The sequence below is a fragment of the Tripterygium wilfordii genome, chromosome 20, assembly GCF_013401445.1.
Source record: "Tripterygium wilfordii isolate XIE 37 chromosome 20, ASM1340144v1, whole genome shotgun sequence".
Classification (NCBI taxonomy): Eukaryota; Viridiplantae; Streptophyta; class Magnoliopsida; order Celastrales; family Celastraceae; genus Tripterygium; species Tripterygium wilfordii.
Window position 1 is genome coordinate 10,706,614 of NC_052251.1, and position 22,492 is coordinate 10,729,105.

Genomic DNA, 22,492 nt, shown 5'->3' on the forward strand with positions numbered 1-22,492 from the left:
TATATTAGAGGTTCTCTACGGTCGTGAGTATTCATTATTAAGTGGGAACGAATAGTTTACTGCCATCTCAGCCAGGCTAATGGGTTATGTAATAAATCCACTCGACCCACTTCTACAATAAACTGTAAGCCCAATAGAGGCCCAATATTCAGGCCCATGTATCCCAGATAAAATTATCGCGTATAAAGAGTTTGCAGGAGTTGAATCATAATTATGTTAACTGTTGAGTTGAAGGTAGAGAATTCAAGGGAATTTGTGGGTTTTATGTGTCACGAATGATGAAATCGCATATGTACTATTTAATAGCTGGAATAACTTAGATACAAGTTACTCGGATTCCTATCATTACTGAACAAATTCCTTTCACAAGCTCAAATGGCTGCAACAACTTCTATCCAGATGAAAAATGTTGATTATATAAACCAACATCTTTAATAAAATCAGAAAATTGGCCCCAAAGAAATTATTTTTCTTACAAGTGGCACATCTGATGCTGAATAAACTTCTGTTCATGAACGCCAGCCAGTGCAAAGTCTCACTCCACTTGTCATTTGCAATTTTGCATGTATCTTCCTGGATCTTCATCTTCAGCATTTCTCCTTCAATTTCCTGCTCTTCAGTTGACTTGTAACAGAAGAGTGAGTCGCATAGAGAGATCCCCATTGATACAAAGGAACAAGGTACTTCTCTGAAGCGACAAAGGCGTTTTCTTTTAATCTTTTTCCTTTTGGTACAATCATTTCCATATCTATATGTATAGAAGAGAAGTATATAGATTTATATATTAGTGATGGAGTCTGATCAGTCACAACAACAATTTTGTGGTTTAGTTATAATCACTCTACCACCATCAGATGATCCCTTCTCTTGGTAAAACCCTCACTATCCATACATACAATGATTCTGGTTCTGGTTTCCCACAGACTCAACAAACCCATCATCAACAAGAACCCAATTCCCCAAATCAAACAACTTTTCCTCCATCAATCCCTCAAATCCAGTTCTCACACAGAAGATTCTTTTTGGAAACCCTTAAAAAGCTAGTGGGTGGGTTTCTGGGTATTTCTCTTTTGGCTTTCATGATCTACAAACTACAGCTCTTTGTTTCAAAATGTCCTTCAAGAATTAAGGGGTTCTAGTGAAGATGATGAAAAACCAGTGTCCTTTATCTTTCCTTTGTACCACAAGATGGAGGTTGGAGAGAATTCACAGAAGGATTTAGAGATGAAATTGGGGAGGTTGGTTGATGTGGATAGGGAAAATTTGGTGGCATCAGTCAATGAACAAATTAGAGTCCACAAGGTCATAAAATCGGTTTCTTCTAAAGCTGCTGCTGCTGGTTCATCCACTATTTCTCCTGTTAGAGGCAACGTGTTTGCAGATGGGTATGTTTGAATCGCGATGGTTTGTGTTCAATTACTGCCTTTTTCTTAATATATCTGCTTTGCTTTATTGTTTCAATTACTATGCTTTGTTTGTTGATTGTTTGTTTTTGTTGTATTAGTCCAAGCCAACTCTGATTATGCAAATTGTCTTCTTTTTTTTCTCTGGTTCACATCTCAATTTTGGAATATTATGATTATGCAAATTCTGTCTTTTTTTTTTTTTTCTCTGTTTCACATCTCAATTTTGGACTATAATATTCTTAGTTACTAAGCCACCCCATACTTCAATGGCTTCACAAAAACGGCTATGCCCCAAAAATGATAAATCCTTACTTCATAGCTAATTTATTTGACAGAGAGGATTTTGTTTATGCGGCAGTGCGATGCAGCTGAAAAACGTAAGCCCCTTTTTCTTAGTAATATAAGTAAGGTATAGGTTGGGGAAGACATTTGATGTAGGGAGCAAGTCCTCTGCACAAGCCGACGAAAGGAAACATAGTACCTTACAAGGATGCATTTTGTCTCCAACTAAATGGAAATGACGGATATTGTGAAACTAGCCAACAGTGCGACTATGAGATTGAATATGCAGATCATAGCTCCTCCATAGGTGTTCTGGCTAGAGATGAGGTTCATCTTAAGATTGCAAACGGATCATCGACCAAGTTAGATGCTGTTTTTGGGTAACCATTTCACCCCTGCCCCTCCCCACATATATATTCTGGAATTGAATACGCAAATTAATCAGAATGTTCATATTCTGATTCTTTCCCCAGGTGTGCTTATGATCAGCAATGCCAACTGTTGAACACTTTGTCAAAAACGATGGAATCCTCGGACTTAGCAAGGCCAAAGTTAGCCTTCCTTCTCAGTTTGCTAGCTGTGGGATCATTAAAAACGTGGTAGGTCATTGCCCTCTAACTGATGCGGCTGGTGGTGGATATATGTTCTTGGGTGATGATTTTGTACCACAATGGCGTATGGCTTCGGTCCCTATGCTCAACAGCCCTACCATGTAAGTATATAACTCCAAAGACTTCTGTCTCGATCCGCTCAAATCCCAATGTAACTATACTATTCTTTTATGGGAATAGCCTCCTCAGTTTGGGTGGGCAGGACAGCAGAGTAGGACGAATCATGTTTGATAGTGGCAGTTCTTATACCTACTTCACAAAACAAGCATCTACTGAATTAGTTGCTTCTGTAAGTAGTTTCTCTCCAAAGCCACTGAGAAGATAATAGATCATTTCTTACAAAGTGCTTTTTGCTCATTCTAATGATTCTATAATCCCCACTGTTGCAGCTGAAAGACATTTCAACTCTGGGACTCATCCAAGATACATCATTTACAACATTGCTGATATGCTGGCGAGCTAACTTCCCTGTCAGGTATGCATACACAATGTTGGAATATTGATGGTCTGCAATGAGTTTTATGTGGATTGCTTGTTTTCTTGTTCTTGTTAAGAAATCAGTCACTTAATGAACGGGTTAGTCCAACTGTACTCCCTAACCACATTATGATGGCCTGTGGCCAGTATTGAACCTTGGTTCCTACACCAAACTGATATTCCTACCATAATCATCAGCCTGTCTGATACTTTCGCTAGAATGTTCATTACTACAGCAGCCATATTTAATCCGATAGTACTCCCTGCAACTATTCACATCTGTCTATTCACCTGAGTGTCTACCTCTTCCGCCTTTCATCCTTTTATCACTATCAGACGGAGTGCTTGGATTCAAGTTTTTGTTAAAGCATCCTCAATCTCCATGATTGTAATAACTAAATAATTGTATCTGTATGCATTTGCAGAGCGGTTAGAGACGTTAGTCAGTTCTTCAAAACTTTATCCTTGCAAATTGGGAGCAAATGGTGGATAATCTCCAAAAAGTGTCAGATCCCTCCAGAGGGCTACTTAATAATTAGTGTAAGGAACTAAGGATTAAGTACTCTGCTCACTTGGGTTTTATTCTTGCAAATAACTGCATTATATGATATAGGGAGGCATGATATAATTAGGTCAACCACATGTTCTGCAGAATAGAGTCAATGTGTGCTTAGGTATCCTTGATGGTAGCGACTAGCGAAGTACATGACGGACAACATTGATATCTCATTGCGTGGGAAATCTGATGGGCACCATCAGACTGTGCCAAGCCTAGAAGATCCGAGAGCCTCTTGTGTCCTTCGAGGGATGGGCCATTTTAGATTTCACTCAGACTGACTAGAGGATCCCCGGTGTGTATGAAGTATGATAAGTGTTTCATCTTCTGTAAATCTTTTGTACTTAACTAAAAGTTCTAATTCTCCTATCTCATTCTGCCCAATTAGGGCAAATTATTCCGAAGCCGCTACAAATATATCGAAACTGCAGGGCCAAGAATCCAAGATAGCACCTTTGAAAAGATTTAAGTAAATACTAACCATGAGAAACTAATCAACTAGCTTCACAATAAAACGATATAATAGTTGAAAAGGCATTGGAAAACACCAATCTTCAGGGCAAAAGCAGAGACTATATATTGCAATGATTCCGGTGCTATTACATTCTTTACATTCTATGGTAAAGTAAAGGTAAAAAAGAAGGGCATGAACAAGGTTGAGGTTAACACTAACATGTCAAATTTCAGAAGATCTTACAAAAAGAGATGTACAGTTGAACACATACCATCAAGAAACCAATTCTCCAGAGACTCAAGTCCTTGCAGATGCTCTAAGAAGTTCTTGGACCCGTTGTTCTACCATTAATTCGAACAAGACTCTCTCTATAGCTTACAACCTGTAATGGTGTTTTTTCAAGCTCAAAAATCCGTAAGTGATAGGTTTCGGGGTCATACAAGCACAGCTGCTCCTCATCATCTTCTAAAAACAAAGCATTACTGTTCCATAACCCTAAGCATTTCCCCATTGAAAGAGGCCCAATACAAACTTTCTTGACCCATAAAATTTCGTTATCTCCTTGTTTAGTCATAACCCATATATCATAGTTTGTTGATTCAACATCATTCAAATAAAGAACAGCAGCAAGAGATCCATCCAAGATTTCAAGTTTCACCCCACAGTCAACCCAAGAAATGTTGCAATTCGGAGGTCGCATCCAATCGAACTTATGATCTGCCATATCAAATGATGCAATAAATGCAACAGCACCTTTAACAGCCCAGCAATAGCAAACCCCATTGTTGTAAGCGTGAGAGTCTAGGTTATAATCAACAAGAACAGCGGCAACAGGGTAACCATACCAGACATCATTATTCAAGGAATACAATTCAATTTCAAAACTTACGTTTGGTCTATTGCCTTCAGAGACAAATCTTAAAACGTTGTAATCATTAGTCTTCCGATCAAAACCGAATCCAAAGTTGTTAAAATCATGTCCATAGGTTTTAGGGAGATCCTTGTGTTCTTTAGTAGAGGGATTCCAAATAGTAACATTCCCAGCAGTATCACAGAGACAGAGCAACCCATTACAAGGCCCAAAAACAACCGGAAGAAGGTCGAAGTTTTCAGAGAAAATAAGATTGGCGGTCTCAACTTCAGGGTCTATCTGCGGCTCATGGAGCCATGAATAACACTCCTCTTCCTCAGGATCATGCCGAACCACGAAAGCACAAGTGGGTTCTTGCTTGGAGCAGTGTTTGGAGACGAAATCATAGCTTCTGATAATCTGATTCCAACGCTTGGCCACGCACTTGAATCTCAAGACAGATTTCACCGGGAGCCTGGCGAGGATTTCCACAACAATATCCTCTGGAATCGTCATCTTCTTCTTCTTCGTATTGGGTATCTTAATCTTCTGGGTATTGTTCAAGATTTTGAGGCGGTGAGTCTTGATTTGTTAAGCCATTTGGGTATTTTTCAAACGGTGCGATTGTCACATCAATCGTCATTTCGAGAGTAACTGAACACAGGGAGTTTTACTTGTCGAGAAAGCACTGCTGCCACTTTCCAGCGGATCTTCTTTTAGAATAACGAGACAAGGAAAGCCCAAATCCAGGGAGGGCTCCAACAATAAATAGACCAATTTATGAGGATGGGACTGGGAGGCGGTGTAGTGAGTATACTTGCTATGATTGTCTTACATTCTTTAAATTTCAGCCATCCATCTCATTTGATGAGAGAGATTGGATTACAACTCATCATTATTAAGTCATCTGTTTGAATTGATGTTTTACAAGTTAACTGTGTGAATGGTCAAGAAAGGCGGAGTAATTTTGTCTGGTTTGATTCATAGAAGAGAGAGTTAAGTAGGACGAAGGAGGACGAGCCATCCATCTCATTTAATGGTAGAGATTGGATCACAACTCATCAATATAAAGTGATCGATTTGAATTGATGTCTTATAGGGTCGATTGAGGAGGGTTAAAGAGAGAGGAGTAACTTTATCTTCTTTGATTTTATACGAGATAAAGTTAGGTAAGGTGAAGGAGGGGGTGTCATCCATCTCATTTAATGGTAGAGATTGGATTACAGCTCATCAACATTTAAGCAACCCATTTGAATTTTTTTTACAGAGTTAACTGATGAGGGTTAAGGAGGACGGAGTAACTTTATCTCATTTGATTTGTTGGAGATAAAGTTATGTAGGGTGAAGGAAGGGGAACCATCTATCTCATTTAATGGTCGAGATTGGATTACAGCTTATCAGCATTAAGTGACATATTTGAAGTGATGTTTTACAGAGTTAAATGAGGAGGGTCAAGTATGACAGAGTAACTTCATTTTCTTTTTTTTTATAAGAGAGAGAGTTAGGTAGAGTGAAGGAGGGGGAGTCATCCATCTCATTTAAAATGATAAAGATTGGATTACAGCGCATAAGCATTAAGTGACGTGGAAATCAATTCATTTGAAATTTTGTACTCTCATAGCAGAGCGACGATTTGGGAAACAGATGAGGGTACTATAGTTAAATCACAAATCGAATCTTAAATAATCGTTAATATATATAAGGACTCAAACAACATATTTTGAATTGGAACAACAACTCTAGGAGAGGAAAACAAACATGGTCAGAGAAGGAAAGAAGAAAAAAAAATTGAGAAGGGTCTCTCTAGGGGGTTCAACTACTGGTTATCACATCAATATTTTAATTTTTTTTAAGATTAAAGGGAGGAGAGAGAAGTTGAAGGAGAGAGAAGAGGGTAGAAAATAAAATATTGATTTAATGACTTTTGGGGATGTTGGACCATTTGGGGTATGAAAATACAAAAACTTAAAATAAGATATGGTTTGGGGGTATGGGTAGGAGCAGCTAATAATGATAAGTACATCCCAAAATAGGTTTTGAGTAGTCATTGGATATGCTCTAAGAGATTGTTCGTTTGAAGTGTTCAGGGGTATTGAGAGGGTTGACTTCTATTTCAGACGTTCAGGATTGTTGGGACAAAACCTCTTTACATCTCAAAACAAAGGTTATATTTAAAAATCTCAACACCCCTGAACATCTCAAACGGACAAACCCTAAAGGAAGCGACACATATTTTTTGAGGAAACAAGGAGGATTTAGAGAGAGAAAAGAAGGGTCTATAGAGGGAAGGAGAATAAGCAAGAAGAGGAAGAGAGACGTTATTTTAACAAGGAAGAAATATTATCCTTATTTCAACCATTAGATGAGATGGATGACAGATAATTATAGCAATACTAACTACAACGCCCCCCCCCCCTCCCCCCACCTCGTCCCTAATTTATGACCCCCAATCCTATGTAACATATGCGATAGTCATTGATTATAAATACACATACTTAACATTCAACCCTCCACATGAATTGAGGAAGAATTGAGGATAATAAATTGGTGAACTCAAGCATTTTTCTTTATTTATTTTATGCCTCCAAAACCTCAATTTATGACCTCCATTTTCTCTCAAATTTATGTGACATTTGTGATAGTCATTGATTATATATAAACATGTAATACCCTCTTAACAGCCAACATTTCAAATAAATTTGGGATAAAATGTAAGTCATACACTAGAAGTCGTAAGCATTTTCTTTCATCACAACTCTTTAGAATGAGAACCCCATTAAAACCAAGTGGTGGGATTATGTAATTTTGTTTCACTTTTTGTTTATGTATTTCAAAGCTTGTGGAAGATAAGTACAAAAAATTCACATACCCATTGGTGCCTACAAGAAGCTAGGCATCAGTCCAGGAACTCAAAAGTCAAGATCCAATACTGTTTTACCAGAAAACACTCAGAAACCCCACAATGCAGGTATAAAATGCACTAAACTCTCAGGCTAACAAATAGCCTACTTAACTCACTATTTTCAAAAGTTCAATCTACATTACGGTGTCTCGACACATTCTCAAAACACAGGTGATTCAGAATATAGACAGACTAAGTTATTTAACGGCAAAGAACTATAACAGATGCATTAGAGGATTCCGTATGTTAAGTGTAATTTGGTTTTTTTGAAAAGAGAGAAAGCACAATGAAATACAAACACTAATTACAACATCATGCTAGCTAGACATCATGACCTGATCACTTGATTGTAGTGCCTGGGTCGCGAAAAACCGGACATCCACATCTGGGTCTTCACTCAGCTCAATCAAACAGGGACGAATGGTATTTTCCACCACCTGCATAGCCCAGGAGCAATCCAATTATATGCAAGTAGACCCTTTATAACGTGGACCAGCATCCACAGGAATGCTCAGATGAGCTAGTAACACAGATTAATTTGCTATCATTCACAAGTTTGCTCCTGTAACTGAAAATATTTTGAGTGATTGTGGAAAATCATACAAGTTGTAACAGTTTGTACTTCACAAGGAACTTTTCTTTTGCTTCATTTATCAACTAAGCATCCATCCAAGCATAAGCATTGTTAAAATAAACAATTTACTTACGGAGTTATCCACTATGGGAATGAGGGACTGCAACACCTTAGCCACATTGAACTTGATGTTTGGTACCCTGCAACACAAGTCAGCTACAAGGTCAACGTCATAAAAATCGAAGTTTCACAATAGGCTCAGATTTTGCAACTTTACCTATCTTTTGAAGCATTAATAACCACCGGAAGAAGTTGGGAGCACGTGATTTCTGCCCCCATAACAGGGGCAAGAAGAAAGATTGCATGTAGAATGGTCATCCGGTAGAGATAGTGTGGGTTGTTAATCATTTCCAGAACCTGCCAACATGTTTGAAATCGACATCATACCAAGCAAAAACAAATTGAGATGGCAAGTATTCTTGCATTTCTGGTATTGTCACTGCACCATATAACATACAGCATTATGATAAGTAAGTGTAGAGAAATGCATGTGCATTATCTTCTCTTAAGAAAGAAAAATGCATGTGCATTAAGGAATGGGTTGAAGTCTTGAAGACCAACCGGAGGCATCCATTGTTCAAACTAAATATTGACATTTAGTCAAAATAATAAAACAGAAAACACTAGTGTAGTATAGAAATACCTGAGGAACTATGTGCTGCATTGCCCAATCAGGGCCAAATTCTTCGGCAAGGCGCTTGACATTATTAGCAGCAGCATCACGAATTGAGTAAACCTACAATTAAGAGAGAAACCAACACACGTATTATATAGGAAATTGCAGAAACACAAGCCCCACAATTGAAAAAGGAGGGAAAAACTAAACCATGGAAAATGGCTGAAGCAGGGGTAATGACTAATAAACTGATACTGTTGATAGAAATAGAACAAACAATAAAAAGCCTCCCATAAATCACTTTTAATACATGCAAATAAGACAGAATTGGAAAGGAACATACATGTATATTATTTTTCTCGATAAGTATTTCAAAGCCAATATTCCTTATAATCCTCACTGACAAAGTTTCACAAACCTTATCTTTTAGCCATTGCATGCAAAGAGCACCAAGCTTATCATCAAAGAATCCCACACCTAACTGACTTGCCAACAAGGGTATGTATTCTATTATTGCAAGCCGAACTCTCCAGTGTCTATCCTCTGCCAGTTCAACGATTGCTGGCAGTAGAGATTGGGACAGCAGGTCAATTCCAATTACCTACATCAACAATAATCAATTAACACTGCATTAAAAAATGAGCCATGTTATAACCATGAAAGCAATGTGATGGTGGTCAAATCATTCAAACAATACAATATTGTACGTCTACGAGAACAATCAGATTTATACTATCGTCAAACTTCAGTATGAATTGCCATTAAAGAACTGACTATTACATGTCACAATAAAGGAACCATCACAAGCTAATGGCAACAAAAAAAATAGTACAAGCATTTAAATGGAACTTGCAAGCAACTAGTTTCTGCTATAAAATTATTTGTTTTCATTTGCAAGCAACAAAAAAAATGGTGCAGCATGATATATTCAAATTGGGAGGAATAACACCAATTTCCCAAATCCCAATCATGGTTTATTAGTATTTTATGGAAAGTTTGATTATCATAAAATAAGTTGCAAGGAAACCATGCAGCGTAAAAGGAGAAAGAAAGGCAATGTTCTCTAGTATAACAACAGCAAATAGAAGAACTGTTCCATCAGATTCAAAGGAGCCAATTTATGTTATAAAAATTTAAATTTTCAGCTGGAGGAATATATTAAATCATGAGTGAAGGAATGACAATAATAATGAATATATAAATAAAACAAAAAAGGAAAAATACAGTAAAAGAAGAAAGTAAAATGTAAAGAAAGATAAAAATCCACATCACCCAAACATGGAACTGTAAAAAATTGAAGTTTGACAAACCTGGTTGACTTGATCAAGCTTGCTGATAATATTTAGACGAACATCAGGAAATTCATCTTTCAGCAAAGAGAGAAAAATAGGGAGCAGTTGCTCAATTGTTGCATCCTGAAACCACCCACATGACTAAGTTTAATCACAAGGAAAGAGAATCACCCACTTCTAAGGAAAAAAGAGAGCATTTGAAACTGAAAATTTAACATTTAAAATTTGATGCCAATGATTAATCAATGAAAGCCAAAGGAGCATCTTCTAGCACAGATATGACATCTCTTTAGCAAAATATGTGGACAACCAAGGATTTGATTTGGTCTTTCAGTTATGTAAAATATAGATTATAACAATTCCTTATACAAGTAGTATGAATGGGATGTTTGATGAAGGAAATAATGTCCTCTTCCCTGCTATCTGTCTTACTAAGACAGTTGAGAAGAAAAAAGACATAAATCAATCATAAGTGAGAAAAAAACAAAAAGTTCATATGCCACACTACAATCTATGATGGAAGCAGTCTGAGCCTCACTTTATTTGTATCTGAATTGTTACCAACAAACAATTCATAGCATCTAAGCAATATTAGCTTTCTAGACATGCTGACAAACTCAAAGGTCTTTCTAAATTGGAACGAATGCACAATGAGAGAGGCAATGCACGTACCTTCCCCAGAACTGGTGCCATTCCCATTATAACAGAAGCCAAAGCAGAACGAACATGTTGAGAGGAATCAGTAGACAATTCCTACAATAGGCAAGTTAACCATTGAGTGACTGCCAACATGTAACGATTTGGGATTAACCAGTACAGTACAAAATGCAATTTTTGTGAGTATTATGGTAGTTCTGGATTTGATGGAAATAGGCAACTTGTGAGTTCGTTTTGGGTCTACGCCTTTTGTTGGTGTATTATTTTGTTCAGCGAATCGAAGCCCAAGTTACATTTTATTTGTTTAGCATTAGATGTCTCCAAGAATTTAGAAGAACTAGGATTAGTAAGAAGTGTAAGATATGCAAATAAAATAGACTGTTATTCTGAAGATACTTCTATTAATGTACTGTGATTCAGCAAACAAATTTATACCCTAAGATCCCACAACTCACAGTTTAAAGATAATTGCCTACAGCTACCATTCACAAGAAGCACCCGTACCAGCCACAAGAACTTCGATATTTCTGCCTTATTTGTAGTCCAATTTTTACCCAGCTATCAACCAAGTAGGACCCCTAAAAGCCTTAATACCATTAAGCAACCATAAGAAAGAAGCAACTTTGCTTCTCTCCCATAAAATCAGCTAATTATGTCCTAAAACATGATTACCTTCACACGGGGAAGAATGTGCTGGATTGCAAGTTCTGGATTCAATATCCGGCAAAATTTAGTTACTTTTCCAGCAGCAGCTATTCGTACTTCAGCTTCATTGTCACGAAGAAGGCGAACATACGCTGGAACTAGGTCTGACCTAAAAAAATGTTAATAACACACAAGGGCAAAGAAAAATTCCCGTAAGTAGACAAAGACCCACAGGAAATTAATAAAATAACTTCTTTTGAGGATAAAAGTACAATAAGCAAATGGAAACTACTGCGAATTAGAACATTGTATTAGGAGCAAACAGGAAAAGGAAAGTTACATACAGGAGAGGAATAAAACAAAGGTCACAAATAAATTGCTGATGCCACCATACATTCAAAAAATACACCTGAAAAAAATGTTTAAAAAAAAATCTTATTGCCCTAAAAGTGATTACCTTGTAGGCTCAGGACCAACAGCTTCACATAGCTCATATAATTGATTTGCTACCATGTAACGAACCCGCCAAGACTTATCCTGGAGAATAAAAGTTAGATCATGCAAGTTGGCCATCATACACATTGTAACCATTCACACATAAAAAAAAATGAGTGTCGCACTTGCACATAATTCATCTCGGGAAGAAAATACCAAGCAAGCACCAACAAATAGGTGCTCGGTCATCTTTGTGCCAAAAACAACCAAAGAGTTTTGAGCAATAGGGAAAGGGGTTCAATGCAACAAGAGATAATTATCATTTTGCAATCATATAATAAAAGCAACAAACACACCCAGATTCATATGGGGTTATATCTATGTAAGGTTTCTTGTAAAAAGATGTGAATACTTTGGAGAAAAACTTGGGTGACTTCACCGATAGATTATTTGGATCTAAGAGAAGTACACATCTTAAACAAACCATGCCAGGGACAAGTAGAATATATATGATTTAACAAGCAAATCTACAGAAAAAATTCCTCATATTCAAATCATTATATATTCAGCAACTGAAAATTTTTAATCAATATTGCAGAATACAGAAGCTGCAGATTTGAACTTTATATAACATTTGATGTATACTATACCTGCGAGAAATTAACTATGACAGGAAGAATATGAGCCACACAGTCTTGGGGCTCCAACAACTTCCCAAGAGCCGCACAACCCTCAACAGCCAATAAGCGAACAGAATCTTGATCTGAAATGAAGAAAAATCTAAAATAAATTCATTCTGTGCATCAAGGAAGCACACATGAATGTAGCAATAAAACAGCTAAACTAATGTACAAACTTAAAATTATTTACTTATCTACAAAAAGAATAATTACAACAAAATAAAAAGCTTCATGCATATAAAATCTAATCTGAAAAGTGAATCATACAATTTACATAACTAAATGGCAGGGGATACACTCATGAGATGACCAATTCTTTAGAAAAAGTACACAAAATTGAACATCAACAATATATCTGGAAATTCGACCAATCCAACATGGCATTTTACAAAAACATACTGTCAGGCGGTAATGTCAAAGTTAATCAATTGACACCCACATGTATGACAAAACCATATATTAAGGAAACAAATTTGATCAAAGAAAAAAAAATCTAAAGTGGAAAGTTGTCATGAAAAGTTCTACAACTGACTGATATGAACAATCACAAACTAAAATTGGCCACTAGCACGTAATAAATTATGAAGCAGTTAAAAGTGAAAAAATGCACCACAATTTTTACCCACCATCTTGTGTCAGGTCATCAAATAAGGACATGATATCTGTTTTCAAATGCATAGGTTCAACTGTAGCAGCAAATTTTCCCAGGTTTGTCGCAGCAGATCTCCTAACCATTGGCATGTCATCTTGACAGAGCTGACTGTATATTGTCCTTAGTTCAGTTTTTAATGTCTCCGAAGCGCTTGGGTAAGCAATGTGAAACAAGCCACAGGAGGAAACTCGAGCAGTAAACCACTCACCCGCAGCCAGCCTCTGTGTATTACAGAAGTGTGTGAAAAGAGATCCACTAAGAACATGGAGAGAGCGCATCACGAAAATAGAAAACCATATTTAAATTATTTTAAGCTTATTGATGCCATGCAGAAACCGAGCAAAAGAAAATAATTACCCATAAAAAATGATAATAATATGCGTTTGTTTATAAAAATTGCCAAACAGAAACAAAGCAAAATTTGTAGGAAGAGGTCTGTTAAAGGCTACAGAATTTGGCAAAATGAGGCACAGGCAAGGTATATTTAAGTTGCCCAGAAGTTGTTTTACCCTTAGCTGGGTTCAAGAAACACAATATAAACCAAACTGACTTTCACATCAAAGTCCACATTTTTTACTAGTCTTCCTCATGTTTTCCTTTGAGTGGCACAAGAGTTAATATCCATCCAAAGTTTCTTTCTTAAGAATGTAAATATGCTATACAAGCATTTCATAACTCAAGACAGATAAATCTGTCAAATTCTGCAACATTTTAGTCTTTTCTACTACTGTTATTATATTTCCTTTTACATCAACTTCAGCATTGAGGAATTACATTAATTTGATCCAACCGGGATTAGATCACATTTTCAATGCCAAAACCTAAACGAACAGAGCATCAAACTCCCGCATATTCACAGAATCAATAAAACACAACTTAATTAGATTAAAACAACACATCAGAAAGTGTCAACAAACCGACCTTCACCAGTGGAATGAAATACTCAACCAAGTCTTGTTCCCTCATCTGCGTCCCAATTCTACACAAGGACTCCACCGCCTTTTCCCTCACACATGTCTCCTCAACCGTGCACAAAGTCTCCAATGGAGGCAACAAAACATTGGCGTGCTCCACACCGCCAACGTAGGGAATGAAGACCCCCAATTCCTCCGCCATTGCAAGAAGCACCTCGTCGTCGTCGTCGTTGTTCTCACTCAGGAACGGAATCAGTTCCTTCCGCGTCCTCTCTTCCCCGAGAGCGCGCGCGATCGTGGAGAGACGGCGAATTGAATTCAAACGCAGCTGAATGTCGTCGTTCTTGAGCTCGTCAATAAGAACCGCAATTGGATATAGCGGCTCGTCCATCATCGCCATCGAAGCTCTCTAGATCTCAGAAACGCAACACAAACTATATAACTATAACAGAATAAAAAGATCTGTGAATTAGCAATTCTTCGACAAAATCCAATAAGAGAAAGTGACGAAGAGATCTCTTGGAAACTCGCAAAAGTGTGTACCTTTGAGGATTGCGAGAGCGAAAGTGCAGCAGAGCTTCGAGAGAGAGAGCGATCTGGTTGTATAAAAAACTGTGGAGGATAATTTGGAGATTCAACCAACAATAGCATAAGCTTCTTCTTCTTCTTCTTTAATGGGCCTTGAAAATGTCAATACCATCTGATGACTGACCCTGAGCTGAGGAAAGAGATGAGCTTTGACCCGGCCAGTTGTTTGGGCCAGATGCCTGAGCTCAATCCGGCCCAATTTTGGTGAAATACATGATTAATAGGTTAGTTTATTTTTCACAACTTATAAACAACAATGGATTGGAGTAGCCGGGGCCACAAGTCTCTCTATTGTCAAACTTAATGATACTTAGCGAATTACCGAGTGGTAATAGGGTTAATTGCCTGATCCCACGTCGCCTTTGGATATGTAAAGTACAGAGGTCAAACTTTCAAACTAATAACAAGTGTTACAAGTGTTTTTTCTGATATCAAATTAGTATGAACAAGTGATGGATCTAGAAAAACAAAATCGTACGGGTCAAAGTATGGGCTATTTTTCTCAACTTATAAACTAGTGTTTAACTTGCAAAACAATTAATAAGCTCTACCAAACTAGGTATTTATCTCTTATTCATAGCTGTCAAAGAAAGCAAGTAAATGAACACACAGCTCCGCGTTGATACAGGGAAGTGAGAGGAAGTTCATTTGTCTAAATGGAGAATGTCAGATTTAGCAGCCTCTTCCCTCAAGACCAAAACAAAAGTAACCCATCCGGCTTTGTCTAGGTTTAAGCTTCCACTGCACATTCTGATCAAAGACAAAACATCCATTCTTTCAAGTTTCAAACAAATGCCGGAAAACACCATCACAGCCTACATGGGAAGTGTCAAAAAAAAGAGGAGGAAGAAGAAGATGATGATGATGAGGGTGTGAGCAGAATGAGATACAAAGGACAAAATGAAATATTATATTATGTAGATGTAGATTTCAAAGTTTTCCTTACATCCATAACAAAATACATCAGTGTAATCCCTTATTGATGTTCCAACATGCTTTCAATATACCTCTTGATAGCGTGGATTGTTTGTTTTCAGGATATGATTTCCCATAACAGAGGGCAGTAACAGAAGCTTCTAGCTATTAAAGCGTTATGTCAGCCGTAGAAAAGTCTATCTAGTTCATATATAAGACTAGCTTGAATCATCGAGACCTATGTTATAATATACTGAACATAGCACCAGAGAAGATTCGATTTAACCTCCGCTGACGATTATAAGTCACTTCCAGAACTTCAGAGGTCTGCACAGTCTGGTCCAAAGCCCCACGGGCTCTGCAGCTACTGAAACATCAACAGGATCCTTAAAATTAGCGTTCTCACATAATTCATCAAAGGAAACAACAAGATTTTGGAGTCTCGCTACAAACTCGATTAAAAGTGATGTAAATGTCACTAAAGACAACGAACTGGCACTTTCATATGTTTTAGATTCTTGCACCGGTGCCTTTCCATCAGCATCAAACGAAATACGTGTTGGCATTGATAATTGTTCCCTGAACAATCTTTCGGGTGGATCATTTTGAGGCACAGTGGCTCCAGTTTTAGCATCTCGAGCATCCCAACTTTTAGGTATAATAAGTGATCTGAGATCAAGCAAAGCTTCACTGCGAGATTTGAACTCGAGGATTCTATTTTGGTCTTCATTCAAGCTTGTCAAGTCTTGGGCCTCTACCACCTTTGCTCGATTTCCAATTTCCCAGCACTCTGAATTGACAAGGAGGTATGATTTCCGATCAATCTTATTTTGCAACTCTTCTGCAGCCTCGTGCACTTCATATAGTATGTCTCCTGAACCCAATTTCTCCATTTTTTTCACTTTGTCACCCAATTCTCGTAATACTTTAGCCCCTTCAGCACCTACCCTCCGCAATTCATCACGAAACACCTGTCGTCGCTCCGCGGATGCCTACATATTCAAACATTCGGAATTCAATAAATATGTAGATATGCTTCCAGAAGGCCAAATCAATAAATAAAGAATTTGGAATAGATTTCAGGGAGAGGAATTACAAGAGTTATAGATTACATGTGCAGAGAAAAGTAAAGACACACAAACCCACCATATTGTCAAGGTGTGATTTCACACGGTCAACTGATGTCTATGATTTTTTTACCAGAAACGAAGTCAGTCTTCATATGTATATATGTTGGTATCTCCTTGCAATCATAGATCATGCAAATGTAACCAGAGATTGTTTTGGTGACACAGAAATTATCGGAGCAGCATAAAATCATTTTCAGATCAATGGTATGGTTATTTTGGATATGAATTGTGCTTGAAGTTTCATCAGTTATAAGGAAGTTGGGAGGACACCAAGCCATAAGAAAGCTGTTTGAGCCCAGGCTTGTCTGATTAGAAGCTCTTTTTACTAATTTATTTTGCTTTTAAAGACTGATAAAATTTAGTGAAGATAGGGAGGACACCAAGAAAATGTCTCCCTAAATAGAGGGTCCACTATTTGGTACACTGGACCATGTCGGTTTCCAAAATGGATACCAGCTCCAGTTTGTTCTCTTAATTATCATCATCAACCACCATTATTGATCTCTAGCTTCCCTTAGAGAGAAAGAGAACTATGGGAGTGCGAAAGTAAGTATGTTTCAACCCTTTCTCCCATTGCTATCCAATCATTATCCACACCCTCATCGCATAAGTTTCTCTCCAATACTACATAGTCAAACCATTACACTACAAACCATAATTGGCATCTATGATCTTTCGCCAAGGCCTATAATTTCCATAGGAGAATCTCAATAACCTCAAACTATTGATGAGAGTCAAGAGTAAATAATTGAGAAAATTATCATAACAATATATCTCGAAAGGCAGCATCCTCACACAGTCACACAAGACACGTATCTCTCGCTTTTCTCTTCTTCTTTTTTTTTTTTTCGTCTTTCAAAAGCACTAGACATGGAACGCCTTCAGCATAACATCAAAGTTATTGAATAACCAAATGTCCACTCAAGGCTTACGAAATTAAAATGCGTATCTCCTTGTCCACAAGCAGCATAGCAAAAGTATCAAATATACCCAAGCATCCTCAAATCCTTTGAGAAGAGAGTGGAATCATCTCACCGACACTAAACACCACAATAAATTTAAAGATGAAGGGCAGGTGTACCTGTATTTCTGAAAGTATACATCCATGCAGTGCCATGACCATGAAGGCACAATACCTTAGTGCACCACTTACTTTCACATAATTCTTCCATGGGTAATGAAATGATTTGTAAGGTCCATGAGGTGGCTCCCAAATAGCAAAACTCAGCTTCACATAAAAAAAGAGAACAAAGTCAGACAACCATATCTTAGAAGTCAGGAGTTCCCGCATCAATATAATTCCAATAAAGAATACCAGTGCATCCTCTTGGCTAGTAGATTCCACAGCTGACCTGTAGCCACTGTAAACTGGGTCATCGGAGGCTTGGTATGTGAGGATTTTAGAAGGGATTCTCTCGTACTCAACACAATTAAGATATCCGTTAACACAACCTGAAAGGAAGCTTGTGCAAGTTTACAAACCAAGAACTTAGAGAGAACAATTTGCTAGTTCAAGCATCCCATAGTTTGAAATAAAATATAGGGTCCGTTTGGTAGATAATTTTGACAGTAGCATATGTGTGGTGCCAAAATAATTATAATAATTACAATTTGACGGTGCCATAATAACTAACAAACCCTACAAATGCAATTATAATAACGACAGACAATAATGCAACAATATGAGGAGAACCAACCTTCTAAAGAAGTTGCAACACTCCTGAAATTTTTTGCTACCAAGTTATGCAGATCTTCCCCAGCCCATATGGGATAAATACATATATTTACTACCAAACAAACACCAGCACCTAGTGCAATGGCCAAGAATCGTGTAACAGCTGTATGGATGAATTCCTTCGTTCTATATCCAGATACCATTATGAAACAGTATGTCAACAAGAACACTCGAAAGCCATATTCATAAGGCTTCATTGTTGGGTAGAGTTTTGCATAAGTTGCACAAAATCCTATTCAACAAAGAGCAAGCCAAAAAGAGCTAAAACCGTTAATAGTTATCATGGACATGTATCAGTGGCACACACTATAATATAACTAAAAAGTCATACCAATGATGAAGATGCTCAGAATGATTACAATTTCTTCCCCCTCTCCAGCTAGTGCTGATAGTTCAGCCATACCCAGAGCAAGTCCTCCAGCTGATAATGTCCCCAACCCACGATTAAATCCTTTGCTAAGAGTGGCTCCTGCAAAAAAGAAGGTCATCCTATGCATGAAGACTGAAGAGTAGACATAAATTGAGCTGCAATTAAGATTTTACAATGGTATGAGTGGGAAGGCAACAAATAAAGCCAAGGAGTTTTAATCAAGTGCCGCGATAACCAAAATTCACTTGGAAGTTGAGACTGAATCTCAACAGCATAGTATTATTACAAAGCCACAAACTATACCATCATGAAAAACTATAATAGAATAAATTGACGCCGTATTACAAAGCCACAAACTTTACCATCATGGAGAAACTATAATAGAATAAATTGACGCAAATCACACACAAGTAAATGAAGAACCACAAAAGAAAATTATAACCAGAGGTTGGTAGTGAAGTTACCCCACTCATGGTAAATCCGGAAAAGTCAAAGCATCAATAAACAAATGAACCCATAAATGAGAAACAAGAATTAATACAACATGATACGCACATTCTCAACCAAGAGTGTTATTGTATCTCTACTGAATTCAAACGAAAGAGACATTCTATTAACTAGGTTGATAAGATAATAAATAAGCAACCCAAAACGAAAAATCGAAATTAGATTCAAGAGAGAGAGAAAAGAAAATCACAATTGGCCATACCAATACTGAATTCAAAGACGACCACAACAGTGAGAATGGCCCAAACAGAGTACTGGCTCAACCCATCGAAGGGTGCCTTCAAGTCCAAGAAAATCAACAAAGAGATGAGCACCAAAGCCAGACCCATCTTCGCCGAGAACACAATCTTCCTGGGATCAGACACACCCATCTGCAAGGCGTTGTACGCCACATCCTGGAAACTCCAACAGAAGCTAATGACTCTCTCACGGATGCTGCGGTAGCTCCAGCAGCTGGTGGGTCGCCCGTCGAGGTAATCCAAGCTGGGAAAGCCCGGGAGCTCAGAGTACCCACCCTTTATGGAGTTCAGTCTGTCTCTCTCTCTCCTCTCGGTGAAGGTGTACCTGAAAGAACCCAACTTTGCAGCCATGGCGCGATGCCTTTGGTGTTTCGATTGATGATTAACACCTGAATCAAAGACACAAATGGGATGAAGATGTGGAGACGGGTAGTTGTTCTGGTACAAAACGACATGCCATTCTGAGTTTTATTTTCCTGTTTTTATCATATACGTACACATTTGACATTTGGGTTGGTGTCTCCAATTGTTTCCGAAAGAAACAAAATCTCCTCCGACTACTATACAGGGAAATTTGGTTTCAGTTTTCACACACTTTGGTCCAATTATGTTTTTGTTCATAAATAAACTTTTAAAAATCATTTATTTCTCCTCACTTGTAGTAATTTATAATTGTATATTTAAAAAACAAAAGTTTTGTTTATTATTAAATTATTGCTAAACAATTTATTTATACATTTATAATACTTATGAAACATATAATTATTATAACCGAGTCACTAGTTAGAGTAGTAAAGATGGTGTGTATCACCCTGGTGATCAAGATTCGAATCCTCATCCCATATTTCAAAAAAAAAAAACATATAATTGTTGGAGCGAGGTGTCGATCGTCATTTGTATTATGATCCAACAATAACAAGAAAAAAACCAAAAGGAAAAAAGGAGTGCATACAAATAGAGAATATTGAGACAAATCTATGAGTCCTTTTTCAAGTAATACAAGTTTGAATATGGAAATGAATATACATAGTGGATTCTCTTTTATTTCCTTATATATTCATGTAGTCGATCCCAAACTTTTAAGACAAACACTCGAACGATAATGATGACAAGTTTGAATCCGATTTTGGTTGGTTACAATATTGTTCCAAGAAGTACCCATTAGGGCTTGTGCTCTTGGTGAATCATCACATGACTCTCAATGTTACCAGTATTGTTGATATATATATATATATAGGTGGTAAGGTATTGTTATTGTAAGTCTCATATATCCATTCTTCTATTAGTCTTGTTCCTGATCTTGATTGCCACCCTCTTGTGGACTACAAATGCTCACCCTGCTCTTCTGCTTCTTCTTCTTCTTCTCTATCAACTGTGTCTCCAACTCTAGTTTTAGTGTATTGAAGAATCTGAACTTGTATGCTAACTTGCTAAGCAGGTTTTCTCCTTACCTGGCAGTCCATGTTGATCCTCATAATCATACAACAAAACTGCATCCATTGTTTGTGATCAAAGAAAAGCCTAGCTATGCAAATAGAATGGCATATATCCATTTTTGTGTATATAATTCTCATTACTTTTGAGAAAGAATCCAAAATTATTGTTCTCCTTCTCTAAGTAACTAAATTACTATGTCCTCTAAAGTAGGTTACATCAACCAGACTCAAAACAATAGTAATTGTGTACTATATATTTCATCAACTTAATTTAAGCTACTTACTTACAGCACTGCAGGAATTGAAATTGTTCCTTCTTCCGCTCCCCTTACTGAACAATGTTAGCAGCCAGATTGAGTACTAATAGCTAGTCGGAGAGGAAGTCAGTTTATACAATCATTTTAGCACCTGGCTCGAGTGGATGGGGTCACCAAGCCTCTACAATGTCAAACTTGGCAGTGTTAGGTGAAGTGTAGAATATAATATGTAAAATCTCCAAACCTAGTGAAAATGTTTTCTGGGCCAAAGGGTCCAGGAGAACTGATCCGTATGAACTAGTATGGGCAGACCCAAAACGGACAATATTTATAGGCCCAAGAATGGGGCGGGATGTTACAACCATACTAGTCTCATTTATTGCAAACCTGGTTTTACAAAACATAAGATAAGATCATATCAAGAAAATGTAATTCTGGACCATTGGCGAAACTGCAGCATCAAGGTTCCTCGACAGACTTACGATCGAGTAGCAATTGTCACCTTCTTCTCTACCATATGCACTACCAATGACACCATTTCTGCAAATATAAGTGAACAACGTATACCTTTATACATACTAGTATATGTATAGTATTTATAAGCATGGAATCCATTGAATTACAACTGCATCTTATGTGAAGTTACCTTCAAGCCTTGAAATTGCAACGGCAACCCTCTCTCTACATTTGGCACAGCCCAAGTCCGCTGCTAACACCACTTCATGAATCTTCTGCAACTTGTAATAATAAAAAGTACATTCTATGATCTTCCCTTTCATTTGCAACCAAAGCATTTGAGGAAGTAAGAATTAAAACAGAGAGACTAGTTAGTTAAGAACCTGAGAATTGGTTAAAGGATTAACAATAGCTTGGCTAATCCGAGGAAGAAGCAGCCATACGACGAGAAAACGAGGCACCCTTTTAGCCCAAGATCCCAGCTTAGCCATCATTGATGATTTTTTCTTAAGCCTGGTCATGCTATATCTGTAAATATATATGGGTTTGAATGCAATACTTCCACTGCCCTTTTTAATTAGTTCATGGGTTCAATCTGAGGTTAATCAAGTACCTAATTATAGAAATCCGAAGGAGTTGGCAGGGTGGCAAGTCAACGGGGATTAACTCCTGTAAAAAGTAAGAGGTTCTAGATTCAACTCTTATGTCCAACAAATTTCTTTGAAGTCATCCCTGTAATTGTTTGGTGCATGTGGGACAAGGGGACTCATGTGCTCGAAGTTTCTCATACAGGACG

The 22,492-nt window shown here is 37.5% G+C and overlaps 3 protein-coding genes and 1 pseudogene across 4 annotated transcripts; 1 reads left to right on the plus strand and 3 right to left on the minus strand.

Moving 5' to 3' along the window:
• The first annotated feature begins 368 nt into the window (after positions 1-368).
• On the plus strand, positions 369-3,781 carry LOC119986984 (annotated as a pseudogene).
• A 104-nt stretch (positions 3,782-3,885) lies between these two features.
• On the minus strand, positions 3,886-5,460 carry LOC119987252 (F-box/kelch-repeat protein At3g23880-like). Its single transcript, XM_038832112.1, has one exon. It carries the CDS (start codon positions 5,150-5,152, stop codon positions 4,103-4,105), a length of 1,050 nt encoding a protein of 349 aa, XP_038688040.1. The 5' UTR covers positions 5,153-5,460; the 3' UTR covers positions 3,886-4,102.
• Positions 5,461-7,612: 2,152 nt separating this feature from the next.
• LOC119987288 (serine/threonine-protein phosphatase 2A 65 kDa regulatory subunit A beta isoform) lies at positions 7,613-14,755 on the minus strand. Of its 2 annotated transcripts, none has more exons than XM_038832157.1 (13): positions 14,607-14,755; positions 14,071-14,472; positions 13,124-13,370; positions 12,468-12,580; positions 11,840-11,919; positions 11,410-11,551; positions 10,753-10,833; positions 10,099-10,203; positions 9,207-9,389; positions 8,816-8,908; positions 8,390-8,529; positions 8,246-8,312; positions 7,613-7,975 (listed from the first exon to the last, which is right to left on the minus strand). In XM_038832157.1, the coding sequence occupies exons 1-13, from the start codon at positions 14,712-14,714 to the stop codon at positions 7,856-7,858; spliced, it is 1,881 nt and encodes a 626-aa protein (XP_038688085.1). In that variant the 5' UTR covers positions 14,715-14,755; the 3' UTR covers positions 7,613-7,855. The 2 variants fall into 2 exon arrangements, with proteins under 2 accessions (XP_038688085.1, XP_038688086.1); XM_038832158.1 differs by having other exon boundaries at positions 14,071-14,505; positions 14,607-14,750.
• A 783-nt stretch (positions 14,756-15,538) lies between these two features.
• Positions 15,539-19,898, minus strand: LOC119987169 (aluminum-activated malate transporter 9-like). Its single transcript, XM_038831973.1, has 6 exons — positions 19,511-19,898; positions 18,763-18,900; positions 18,394-18,663; positions 18,012-18,148; positions 17,778-17,924; positions 15,539-16,558 (listed from the first exon to the last, which is right to left on the minus strand). The coding sequence occupies exons 1-6, from the start codon at positions 19,896-19,898 to the stop codon at positions 15,872-15,874; spliced, it is 1,767 nt and encodes a 588-aa protein (XP_038687901.1). The 3' UTR covers positions 15,539-15,871.
• Between the last annotated feature and the right edge of the window lie 2,594 nt (positions 19,899-22,492).

Coding starts and splice junctions, on each gene's coding strand:
- LOC119987252 (XM_038832112.1), bottom strand. CDS start 5,152: ATGACGATTCCAGAGGATATTGTTGTGGAAATCCTCGCCAGGCTCCCG.
- LOC119987288 (XM_038832157.1), bottom strand. CDS start 14,714: ATGCTATTGTTGGTTGAATCTCCAAATTATCCTCCACAGTTTTTTATA. Junction 14,473..14,606: donor CGCTCTCGCAATCCTCAAAG/GTACACACTTTT, acceptor TCTGAGATCTAG/AGAGCTTCGATGGCGATGAT. Junction 8,530..8,815: donor TGCAGCACATAGTTCCTCAG/GTATTTCTATAC, acceptor ACATGTTGGCAG/GTTCTGGAAATGATTAACAA.
- LOC119987169 (XM_038831973.1), bottom strand. CDS start 19,898: ATGGCTGCAAAGTTGGGTTCTTTCAGGTACACCTTCACCGAGAGGAGA. Junction 18,664..18,762: donor TCTGAGCATCTTCATCATTG/GTATGACTTTTT, acceptor TTTGTTGAATAG/GATTTTGTGCAACTTATGCA. Junction 18,149..18,393: donor TGTTGCAACTTCTTTAGAAG/GTTGGTTCTCCT, acceptor GCTTCCTTTCAG/GTTGTGTTAACGGATATCTT.